Raw genomic sequence first — 13,235 nt, forward strand, 5'->3', positions numbered from 1 at the left:
CTGATCACGTTGGTTTGTACGTCCATAAGTTTTTTTTAGTATTGGTTCCCAAGGTTACCAAAAAGAATATATATTTTATAGATTAGAAATTACCTAATACCGCCCCTAGCATAGTTTGGTGTTCCATTATATAGTTGAAATATGACTAACGCAAAGTTTATCGGTTTTGATGGCAACAAAACCGCAATTGTAACAATCACCATCCTAGAATAACTAACTAGTGATAATAGATATAAGCTTGTACTAAAACGAATCGGCAAGGGGGTTTAGCATAAACTTAGTTGAATATTATCGATCCTACAATGTTTCTTTGGATTAATAGATTAATAGATGGATTTCTTATACCAATGATCATGAATTGGCTTCATCATCTTGTTCGATTTCCGAAGCAGGTTCATCTTCTTCTTCGAAACCATTAATGTCGTAAGCTCCATGTCCATGGCCAAAAGCCTTAATGTGATCTTTGAGTGATCTTTTGTGCTTAAAATCCGAACCGCAAATGCAATACCAAAGCTTCCCACAATTCTTTTCATGTGTTCTCCAATCACCCTTAACTGCAAAAGCCTTGCCACATTTTCTACACATGAAAGGCTTAATTCCATGTTTTCTTTTGTAATGTGTTTGCAGTGTTCTAAAATCTTTCAGTGGACTTGATCGAGGGTGATCGATGTTATTGCGACAGCCGAGTGCACAGCAGTAGCATGGTAGCTTTAACATGCCAGTTGGTTGAGTTCCTCTTAGTGATTCCGGACCTCTCCTGTATTGAGATCCATGCCCCCACATATGCATCTACGATAACAAGTTTTTGTTATAAACCAACATAGACTATTAGTTGAAAATACACACACACACACACAAGCAGTAATTAACTGAATAAATCTAAACCTCATGATAATTTAACTATGTAGTTAAGGTATTGACACATAGATGCATCATCATTCAAGCTTAATTATACTCACACTTAATTGAGACCGTTTTAACATGTAGAGGTTACACACTGCAACCACTCAAGTATTCCACATATTGGGACTTTATTATTATTATGACCTTGTTTGATTCATAAAGATTTGTTAAATGTCATTTACATTACAATATATCTTGATGATAGTTATCACATCGGTCGGTGATCGTGTTTATAAATTAATAATAGATCCCATCTCTTGCAACACAGTATTTTAAACCGTTTTGTGACCATTATAAAAGCTCAATTTAACCGTTATATGAGAAGATGATACAAAGGAAGAGGATGAAGAGGGGTCCGGGGGGGGGGGGGGGGGGCATCTTGAAAGGTAATTAAAAAACTTAAAGGCACTGTAAAAAATGTTAAGTTGGGCACTATTCAAAAGCACACATATCCAAGTATACCAAAAAGCAGTATGAACTATTGCCTGTGCAGTTAAAACAAATGGATATGTAGGGTACTACTGTTCCTAAGCCACTTCAATCATCAGATCCCAAAATCCACAATCCATGCATATCAATAAATTATATGAATCAAACAAATACTAATCAGGAGATCTATCATATGTCACTATGTCAGAACTCCATTCCAACAAAAAGAAACAAATTAAAGCACCCATGTGTCCAGGCTTTAAAAAAATTAACTTTATCAAGCTTCATGGATTGATCTCTGATCATTTAGGTTTTATGAGTTCTGTTAAGAACATAAAAGTTTGAAAAACCACACACACACACAGATATAATTAACTTCTGTAAGATGGAAAGAAAACTGAACAACAAAGGGTATTAATTTTGAGATCAATTATTTGGTTCCCAACCTGCATATTGTTATATCTATTGAAGTTCTTGAAGCAAACAGGACAAGAAAACTGAGTAGGGCCAATAAGAATTTGAGAGGGTGTTGGTATCCAATATTTGTTGAGTCTGCTGATCATTGGGCTATATCCAAGAATACCTTCATCTCCATCTACACTCTTACTATTATTAGTAACCATTATTTCACTAGTAGCAGATGAAGAATTTGATGAATTTGACATTAAAGATGCAAGATCAGCTGCACTAGCCTTTGGTAATCCTATGTGTAGTGCCACAGTCACAGCTGTTTCATCATCTTCATCATCATCATCAACATCCATATCTTGTTTTCTTGATGGGCTCAAGCTCAAGAGAGGAAGAGCTTCGATGAGAGGAGGAGAAGCTGGAGGAGGGGTTGGATGTTGAATATTACTCACAGAAGTGGATGGATTAAAGTTAAAGCTATCATGAATAGTTCTAGTCATGTTTGGATATGAAGAAGGTATGAAGCTGTTGTAGAAGTAGCTTTGAGGGTGTTGATATTGATAATTAGAACAAACATGATGCTGAAAATTTGTAGGGGATGTATTGGTGAACTGATCCAGCCTGAACCACTGTGAGTATAGATTTGAAGAGTGAGGGTCAGTCATGGTGCTTGCTGATGAAACAATAAAGGTTAGAGAACTGATTTGCTTGATGACTCTTAGACATGTGTGTGTGTTTGAGAGAGAGAGAGAGAGAGAGAGAGAGAGAGAATGTATGGAGATGGTGATAGTGATAAGGAGGAGTAAATAAGAGACTTGTTCTGTGTCTTTAGCCATTATTTCATTATGTAAAAGAGAAACACATAAAGGCACATGATGCTACGTGCAGATGAGTGTTTATGGTATATGACAATAATCTATAACCCAAATATGTCACCATGGCCAACATACACTATCTTGCTATATGGATCTTTCATCAGGTTAAACTTGAAAACCCGATGTATATTTCTCAACTTACTTCTACCTATGCATACATAGGTTGTTAAAATTTAACTAATTGTCAGCTTGGTATGGTAACGGATTGGAGAGAGAATGGAATGATTAAGGGAATAAAATGGATTATTACATTTCCTTTGTTTCTTATTTAGTTAACCTATAGAAATGGAATGAATATATCATTACTTTATATTATTTGGTAAATACAAAAAAGGTGTTTGAATGAAATACAAATGATAAGAATACCCCAACCTCAAAATAATGAATATTTGCCAATATAAAAATGGCAATGGCGGCGGAGGTGATGACAACAATGATGGTCGTGTGGTGGCGGTGGCGTTGGCGTTGGCTACAGTGTGGTGGTCAGACAATGGTGGCAGCGGCGACAATGGTGGTGGTGGCGACGATGATGGTAGTGGTGGCGGCAGCGGTGTTGGTGGTCAGGTGGTCCCCTTTTGAAAAAAAAAGCAAAGAAGTAAACTGAAATAGAAAATTGTTCCGATGTGTGATCTAGATGTCGTGGTCTAATAAAAAATAAAGTAATTATGAGCATTAAATACCTACACAAGTACGGGTAAGTAAGGTATCAAACCAAGAGGAGTAAGTGGTCAATGTGCAGTTACACTGATTTTTAACATTATGAAGATTATTATGTTATAAAAATTTAGTCAAGTGCTGATCACACTAGCAATAATTTGAGATGTAAACAATATGATCAGTTGACAAGTTGTAAACAACTAATCAAAGACAAATGCAAATCAGATTTTAATTCAATAAACAGTGTTCTGGTCTCGAGTTGTTTAACATTTGTGGCAAAAGTAAAGCAAATGTGGTGATAAGAAATATTTATGGATAAAACAGACTTTTTGTAAAAAGAGTGAAAGTTTTATGTAAAAAGACATTTTATTTTTGAAAGAAAACACTTTTGAGAAAAAGAAAATAATATTTTGTAAAAAAGGAAACTTTTATGAAAAATGTTTGTAATAAAAAGATATCTTTGTGATAAAAAAGACAATTATGTGATTATGAAAAAAACTTTTGTAATACAAAAGCCATATACGTGTGAGAAAAAAAAAACATTTTTTATGAAAGAAAAGTTAATTTTTAAAAAGTCGGGCAGGCTATGAAATTTGAGCTTATCGTGTTAGGTAAAGCTAAAGAACAACAAAATGGTTGGGCCAATTTTTGGAATATAATTCAGTATGCCCAAAGCCGGTGTCGGGCTGACGGCTATTTGCATACATTGTGATTGCCAACTGTTGATTGGAACAGCTGAAAGTGCAGGGTATAATTACAAATTAACACACATCAATATAGACATAATACGATATGACAACTACTCTCAATGAGAATTATCGTTGTTGACAATTTGAAGTCAAATGATAAGATTGAGAGGAATGAGACTAAAGCCTTTGGAGTATGTCTCTTCAAAGGAAAAACTATCCTAAAAGATAAGGAGATAATCATACAGAAATGATCTTGGCCTCCAATTAGCTCCGGAACCGGGTTTTATGCCCACCTCTACTCATTGGCGGATCTAAAAATGGGGTAGCCTAAATTATTTTTTTTAGAGTTAAGGGTATCCTAATTTTGAAAACTTGAAAACAGTTTATAGTTAAGAGGTAGCCTAAAAAAAATTGGAGCTAAGGGTATCTTAATTTAAAAACAATTTATAGTTAATTGATCAATCTAGTTTTTAAAGGTTAGAAATAGATGCAAATAATAACTGATGACTAATTTTGTAAACAATTTATAGCTAATGGCATATCAACAGGATTCGAACTTGGGCAAAGAACACCCTCATGATTCTTATTCACACCTGGTTGCCCATGCCTCTAGTATATCTAGAATAAACTTTAGCGGTTTAGCCTAAAAAGTTATAGGGCCTTAAAAATTTAGAGACAAACCGTTAATGGGTTTGTGCTAGCCTCGTATACAATCATGTGATCAGAGCATCTGGGCTAGTGGGCTGTTACACACACAGGTTGACTTGGCATTACATATATCCTAACCTCATCAGGTACGTTAGCATCTAGTATTAAGGGACTTGATAACTACCCACAAATTATCTAGTCATGTGATCAGGACAACAAACCTGCCACACGAAAAATAAAACATATGGATGCTTGACTTTTAGGATCTTGTACCAACTACATGTTTTTATAATGTACGCTTGTTTGTAGTTACTTTTTTAATCTTATGCTATCTTTCAAGTCATTGTTTTAATAAGACATTAGGGAGATTACAAACACCTTTTGTGTCGGTTCTTTACACATCTCCTGTCAATCTTTGCACTTTGCAATTGCCCTTGATTGAATATTTAAAGCACTATTTGATCCACAAATATGGAGAACGCATTGCGGCCCTATAAAGGTCTTGAGATCCCACTCGAAGAGATAAGATCAGCAACCAACAACTTTGACGATAAGAACTGTATTGGAGGCGGTGGTTTTGGCAAAGTGTATAAAGGAGAAGTGACTCACTCTAGAGGGCGAAGCATGGTTGCTATTAAGCGTCTAGATCGTAGATATGGTCAAGGAAAAACAGAGTTTTTGAAAGAGGTTACATTGCTTTCCCGTTACAGGCATAAAAATCTCATTGCTCTTTTGGGATTTTGTTACCAAGGGGATGAGATGATCCTTGTGTACGAGCATGCATCTCGTGGAAGCCTTGACCGCTATCTAAATTCCCCTTATCTCACATGGACACAACGTCTCAAGATATGCCTCGATGTTACGAAGGGACTAAGTTACCTTCATGATCCAAGGGAGACACATCAAAGACTGATCCATTGTGATATAAAAAGCTCCAATATCCTTCTCGATGAGCAATGGAATGCTAAAGTTTCTGACTTGGGCCTATCAATAATAGGCCCGGCTAATGAACAAAACTCGGTTATTGTCACCTCTGCAGCAGGTACACACGGGTACTATGATCCGCAATACGCGACGACTCACACCTTGACGAAAGAGTCAGACGTGTACTCTCTTGGTGTGGTCTTATTCGAAGTTTTATTTGGGACACTATGTTGTACATATAGCAATGGCCATGTTAAGCAGATTTTAGTGCCTACATGGATTGAAAACTATGAACAAAATAATTTAAAGGATACCGTCTTTACAAATGCTACAATTCAGTCAGTTATGGATCAAAGCTCTTTAAAAACATTTTCAGACATTGCGTATCAATGTTTGAAGGAGTCTCGTGAAGATCGGCCAAAGATGGCCGAGGTGGTTACAGAACTTGAGGTTGCATTCGGAAGTCAGGAGTTTAGTGAATGGGAACCACCTTTTGATTATGAAGAGATGGCTAAGAGTGTAGAACCTCCTCTGAACTATAGTTCCAAAGGTGAATTGTGGAAGCTTCTGTCCAAAGGGTTCCTCCTTAACCGTGGCAATACGGTAATTACTTTCTATAAAAAAACAGTGTGTGCCGGGGGGGGGATACATATTTTAAAATTTTAAATTGTTTGGGAATGCAAATGGCTTTGTTAAACTCTTTTCACAACATAGTAATAGTGAATGTACACTCTAGTCATCTCCATGATCCTCCAATCGAGAGTTATCTTCACTAATCATCTCCTTAAACGATGGGGATCACCAAATGCAACGTTTCACTAATCCAAGGTAGTGATCACCTTCTTCAACACAGTATGTTGAGATAATATGCTTTTACATGTCTTTAGATATTCACCATGTCAAGATAGTGAACACACTCAAAAAGTAAGTCAAGATCGTGTGTCCTCACAACAAATATAATACTATACCAAGATAGTATTCCCAACCCAACTACAATAACACTATGTCAAGGAAATCATCAATACAATGATGAGTATTCTTCTAATTAAATTAATCACCAGAATAACTTCCAGTGATGCCCCTTCAACAATACAAGAATGAATGAAAGATATTGTAGCACTTTCTTCTATTGATCTTCTTTGATCCTGATTTATTCTTTTTTCTTTGATGCTTGAATGATGTGTTTAACATGATGCAACTAATAATCAAAGTAATATAATTGAATTGGTCAAAAATAACTTTTAGTAGTCAAGACTTAAGACTGACTGGCACTCTCACAAATCATATCATTATACATGAACCAAACTAACTTAAACTTGTTTAATTGACATAGTGGCTTTCACTAAATAGGGAGAGAGAACACTGTGTAATGATATCTTTCGTAGAATGTTTGGATTCAACTCCAAGTATATTAATGTGCAATCCATGGCCTTCTTCAGTTCCAAGTAAATTTAAGTACAATCCGCAATCGTCTAAATATAATTCAAGGTGACTTCTTCCCATGTTTTTTTAGCTTTTGAGAAAATATAATAAGTATAAAAAAGTTTATCATTCTTTGCTACTATGTATGCAGATTTGTTGTGGGTCCCTACCATTATAAGAATAAGAGAGTCAAAATACATATAAAAACTCAACTCTTGACACCACAAATCACATACACGGTAAACCTTGTGTTCAAGATGTACCCCAAAAAGTCGAGAAGACCTACTGATCATATATCCCTCAAATATAAATTACATGGGGAGAAAAAAACTTCAATTTCATATCTTGCGTATAAGAGAGAAGACGGATGGCGGATGTGTGAACTGTATCAGTTTACTAGTGACCATAAAATTGTTGATCTTGAAATTCTGTTTGACGGTTTCTTTTCTAAGTGTACTTCAATAGAAGTAGAAGGCATCGAGTTTTGTCCCTTGGAAAAGGTAAGATGACACATAAATGTTTGTGGTATCAAAAACGACAAACATAAAGATAATCATTTCCATATTAGCTTATGAAAGTATAATATGGTTACGTCTATAGGTGGAACATAAAAATGAGAAGGAACCCGTATTAGATTCAGATGCAAATTGGGAAGAAACATTGCCTGTAGATTATGAAGACATAATGAAATGGTCAAAAAATAGCATTCAGTGGACAACAAAGAAGGAAGCGTACTCAATTATGCGCAAAGGGTTCTTAATCAATGATGGTCAAGAGGTAATTTATTTGATAGTAAATGACTATTTGCTTTCACTAGTGAATTGAACATATTTTGTTATCATATGTATTTGTTGTAGAGCCTATAAACATGGTTCAAAGGGATGCATTACTGAGTTACTAAACATATCTATATTATTTTATTATAGTGGTTTTCTCTTGACAAAAATGGAAAGAAGTGTCATATGCTATCAAGACGGCCGGCTAATGTGTGGGGCATGAATGCGGTGATGTTGTCACCCGAATCAAGGTTCTTTTTTTTTATATCTCCCAACTTTGTGTTCACAGTGTGAGTCTATGAGTATAGATTTCCCTAGTCAAACGACTAGACTGCTTTTAGGTTAGTTTAGAGACACAATTACAAAATTAGTCCCTACGTTTCCGTTAAGGTATAAGATTGTGTACTAAGATTTAAAAGTTGCAAGTATGGATACTAAGGTATTAATTTTGTAACAATGTTAGATACTAAGTTTAACTTCAGTTAAAAGTTAACGGAATTTGCGTCAACTCGTCGTCGTAACGCTCAGGCTTACCAATGGCTAGGCTTCAACGCTCGACTTTTAACAACACTCGATTTTCACGGACCGAATAAACATCGTTATACAAAAAAAATTAAAATATTTATAACGATGTTTATTTGGTCCGTAAAAATTGGGCGTTGTTTAAATCCGAGCGTTGAAGCCTAGACATTGGTAAACCCAAGCGTTACGACGAAGAGTTGACGCAAATTCTATTAAATTTTAGTGGAGTTAAAGTTAGTACCTAACATTGTTACAAAATTAAAACCTTAGTACCAATACCTGCAACTTTTAAACCTTAGTACACAATCTTGTTACTTTATGAAAACGTCAGAGACTAACTTCGTAATTGTGTCAAAGTTTATATTTAAATTGCATGTTAGTATACATACTATTGAAATTCTTACTATTTTAAGTAAACAATTTACTAGACTAATTTTAGGTTAGTTCATATTAAAAGTAATGGAGAGAAAGGAAAAGAAAGGAATGAAAAGTAAATAATTGATGTGTTCCTTAGTTTTTTTAGAAGAGAAAGGAAAAGAAAGATAAAAATGATTGTTCTCAAGTTTCATTAATGTAAAGAAACGAAAGGAAAATAAAGAGAAATAAAGAGGAAAAGCGGTGGAAAACTCTTTCCAAAATGGAAAGAATTGAGAAGAAAGGAAAAGAAAAAGAGAAAGGAGATGAAAAAGAAAAGAAACTTTTCCTTTCCTTTCCTTTCTCTCGTTAAGTAAACTCGGGAACACAACGTAAATTTCATATGTATCTATACTTGTTAGTTAAACTTTCTAAGCATTCAACATGCAACGCAACACGCTGGTAGCAATTGAGATGTTTATGATTGATGTTTCTTATCTGTGTATTCGTTAATTTTTAATTGAGATATGTAAGGCTCATGAGTCGATGGTACGAATCAGAAAACTAATAGATGTAGTTTAAAATATATCACGAAAAGATTAATAAAACAAATTGAAAATGATTGTCGCACTATAAATTGTCATTGGTTCAAAGGAGAACTCATAAAAGTGAAAAACTAGGAACTCATTTCCTTGCCCTTAATCGTCTCCCTCTATCTCTATGTGCACCCTCGATCTACATCATTTTAAAGGGGGAGGGGGACCCCTCCAAAAAGAATTATAAAAGGTAAAAAACAAAAAAAAACGCAAAAATAAATTAACTAAAAAAACAAAATGTATGTATTAGGGGATTTTTAGGTTTTTTTTATGTTTAATGAGGTCATGTGACATGCAAATGATCATATAACACAAAAGAAGCACTATAAGATTTAATGGTTAGTCTAAAATGAAGTTTCCAAGTTTTCAAGGTCTTGTTCGTGTTCGTTCGTTAAGGAAATAATGTGTTCACGAACGGTTCACAAACACTTACCGAACGAGATTTTATGTTCGTGTTCGTTCATTAAGGAAATAAATGTGTTCACGAACACAAGCGAACACAAATAAAATCAACAAAGCCTAGAGATTGTGACCAGCGTATTCATCAATGTGAATAATGAAAGCCTGTAAACGAATCGAACAAACACAAACAAGGGCATATTCGCGTTCGTTCATTTAACTTTAAACGAATACGAACATTTAATCGAACAAATATTTATGTTCCTTTTCGTTTATTTAAGAAAAAGAACATTTGTGTTCATTTATATTCATTTGTTTATAATCTAATCTAAGGGAACATAACTGAACAAAGATAAACAAACATAAATGAATATAGATGAACAAATGTAAGTTAACACAACAAACATAAACGAACATAAATGAAAACACTTCAATGAACACAAATTAAAAAATATAAAACCTTTAATTAGATGACTCATCTAGATAATAATTAATTATTTTATATTAATACATATACGAACATAAATAAACGAACATAAACGAAAGTTCATGAACATAAATGAACGAAAGGAACATTTGTTCATGTTCGTTTGTTTAATTAAACGAACACAATTTTTTGTTCGTGTTCGTTCGTTTAATAAATAAACGAACATAAACGAACTTCCCGCCGAACGGTTCATGAACAGTTCACCGAACGTTTGGTTTCTTTACAGGCCTAGTTTTACATGTAAAATGATTTTCTAAGATTTTTCAGATTTGGAGTAGCCGGTAGATATGAATCCTAAGGTTTTGGGATGCGTATCGAAATCAAGCCCCAACTACTGTCATCTCAAACAACATATGGAAGTTACCTTATTTACAAGTTAACAAAAGACCAATCCCGATGTGAGGCTCCTATAACAATGAGGTTTTCAAACTATGGGTATATCTATCTTGCATGTCCTCGCACCCCAGTTATTAGCCCAAAGGCTGGTCAAAACACCCACAACCCACTCAATAAGCAAAAGATAAAAGGCTTTCCACATCAGAGAAATGACGGTTGGATGGAAGTACAAATTTGGGAATTCCAAACTACTACCATCGCAAAAACGATTCCTATGCTCATTGATTTTCTCACTTGTAACTCTAAGAAGCTTAGTGGGCTTCTTATTGAAGGCGTTGAGTTTAGACCCATATAGTTTTCTAATTTCATAGTCAACAAGAATTTGAATTTTGTTCTTAGTTCTTTAGAAAGTACTATTAAATCTTCTTTCCTTCAAACAAGAACCCTCTCATTTTACTTTTTGAGATGAAGCAGTTACTATTTGTTAGTGATGATACGTCTAACAAAGTTTATTAATAAAACAATCAAAGGTTGTAAATGCTACAATATAATGCACCTTTTATAATTGTTTAGTTCTTTTAACTAAATATATCAATTGATCAATTTATTAGTAACATATATGCTATATTTTTAACCAAATTATAAGAGTACAAACACCTCATTCCTCTTCTCAACTCAGTCTCTAAAATATGGTGAAAAAAAGTTAAGATTTTTCGTCTAATATGATTATACCTTTCAACAAGCGTAACGTCAACAATTTCAAGCCTTGACGACCATTGATACATCACCAATACCGCCACGAAGCTTTAGTGGTGAGAATCTACTTCCTACCCAACTCAAAACGGCTAAAAAAAAGGTCAAAACGGTTGCAACCATCAGCTAAACATATCCAAAGAGGTTCATCTTGTGAAAGCTTTATATGCATATTCGAAGATCCAACGGTACTATGCAATTTATGTACTATGTACGTAATGTTTGTTGTCTCTCTTTACTCTCTAGTTTATGCAATGTGATGTTTTATGTTTTAACTATTTAGGTTTTAACTTTTAGTTTTAATTATATTTATTTATATTTAATTAATTAATTTATATTTTTATTGATGCAAATTTAAACGAATGTATTACTTACAAAACCATTTAGCATTTTAAGAAAATCTAAAGCATGGTGGATGTCACACCCCGACTTAAGACCTAGGCGTGTAACTACAAGTTGGTACCTATTTTGTAAATATATCAGAGTATTGGGTAAATTTTAGCGGAAGACTTTAGGTTTGAATATAATATTAATTTATATTGAAAATTTACTCGGGAATTAAACAACCGAGTATTAGTTTACAAAATATATGTTTCGTATTACAAGGATTTTTAGTTATAAAAAACGAAGCCATCTTGTACGCGCTTCTATCTTCATTAAGACTCCAATCCTTACTAATGCTACTTATGCTTAATTACCTGCAATGGGTTGGAAAAATACGTCAGCTATATACTAGTGAACACGTATGACTCAATAAAACATTTTGAATGACGATTACAATACAAATATAGTTTTCTTGACAACCTCAACGGAAGCATTACTACTTCAGGTATATGTACCACTGCCCTACACACATAACGGTATTCTCCGAGCCAAACGGCCCTGAACAGAGAACTGGTCATGACTGTTTAAGCCCGCGGCTATCTTGCCTTTGATTGATTGATTGAGCTTTAACAGTTATGTTTGGATCCAGACACATGCGTATTCGGTCTGAGTTGATTTTATTCTCTACTTTGTATTATAATGTTTTAGAGATCACGTGATCTCATGTAGACATTCGATTGACTCGTTAAGACAAACACTCGTTCTTCTTATCGAGTATAAATATGTTTTGACTGATTGAAAAGGTTAACGTATTCACGTTATAAAAGGTTTGAACGTATTCACCTATACCGTCGGTGTTGGAAACCTTGATTGATCGATTGATTGTGAATGATATTTAACCTATACATAATAGGTTTGTATAAATACTTTGAATGATGTTACTTGATTAAGCTATGATTGTAAGCTTAACCTTGAAATCGTTTATCTTTGATTGTGAATGAAAAATACTTAGTTTTTATGTGACATTTGATGTAACATGCTTTGGCTTAATAGGTTATAACACGTTGGTAAGTTTCTCCAGGCAAGTAAACAGGTCCCTCGGTTGATTGGGATTTATACGAGTTACTTTTCCTTAGGCAAGAAACATACTACTAATGATATCACCTTTACAGTTACTACATGCCCGTCAAAATATATCTTTGATTGCCATTACTTAGTTATGAAGTAATGTTTATGAAAACTCGTTTATGAATGTTTATAAAAACCTTTCAAGGTTAAAGGCCATAGCCTTGATTGATCGTCTAAGCTATAATTCAAATAACTTAAACATAAATCCTATAACCTTAGATTGGATACTTAGATTGATAATAAGAAAAAGGCAGGTTCTTGATCTACTCGATTATACAATTGCTAGCTTGATTATCATTTCGTTCCTTGCACGAACTACGAGAAAATGGCACGTCAGCTTGTTACGGCAACGGGGCACACCTTTCGAGGTTAAGTGTGTGTAAATGGAGGTGTAATGGGATGAGGAGAGCTCAATAGTCGTCACCCCCCCTTTTATAGGCTGATTATGAACCCCGTCGCGGTACGCGATGGGTTCTTTTACCCCGTCGCGTACCGCGGCGCCGCAATTTAACGCCGCCTTATCTGGTGGTGACACGTGGCCTGTCATATCGTGCCACGTGTTGACACGTGGTTGGACACGTGTCCACTGACTCAACAAGGCCATC

At 34.6% G+C, this 13,235-nt stretch overlaps 2 protein-coding genes across 2 annotated transcripts; one reads left to right on the forward strand and one right to left on the reverse strand.

Moving 5' to 3' along the window:
• Window positions 1-297: 297 nt before the first annotated feature.
• LOC143618231 (zinc finger protein WIP5-like) lies at window positions 298-2,668 on the reverse strand. The gene is made up of 2 exons (XM_077090523.1): window positions 1,779-2,668; window positions 298-789 (listed from the first exon to the last, which is right to left on the reverse strand). Exons 1-2 carry the CDS (start codon window positions 2,574-2,576, stop codon window positions 352-354), a joined length of 1,236 nt encoding a protein of 411 aa, XP_076946638.1. The 5' UTR covers window positions 2,577-2,668; the 3' UTR covers window positions 298-351.
• Window positions 2,669-5,080: 2,412 nt separating this feature from the next.
• On the forward strand, window positions 5,081-6,982 carry LOC143618673 (putative receptor-like protein kinase At2g23200). Its single transcript, XM_077090785.1, has 2 exons — window positions 5,081-6,136; window positions 6,884-6,982. Exons 1-2 carry the CDS (start codon window positions 5,081-5,083, stop codon window positions 6,980-6,982), a joined length of 1,155 nt encoding a protein of 384 aa, XP_076946900.1.
• Window positions 6,983-13,235: the final 6,253 nt, after the last annotated feature.

The sequence above is a fragment of the Bidens hawaiensis genome, unplaced genomic scaffold, assembly GCF_021521415.1.
Source record: "Bidens hawaiensis isolate Kalapana, Puna unplaced genomic scaffold, B.hawaiensis_p1.1 tig00002338_1, whole genome shotgun sequence".
Lineage (NCBI taxonomy): Eukaryota > Viridiplantae > Streptophyta > Magnoliopsida > Asterales > Asteraceae > Bidens > Bidens hawaiensis.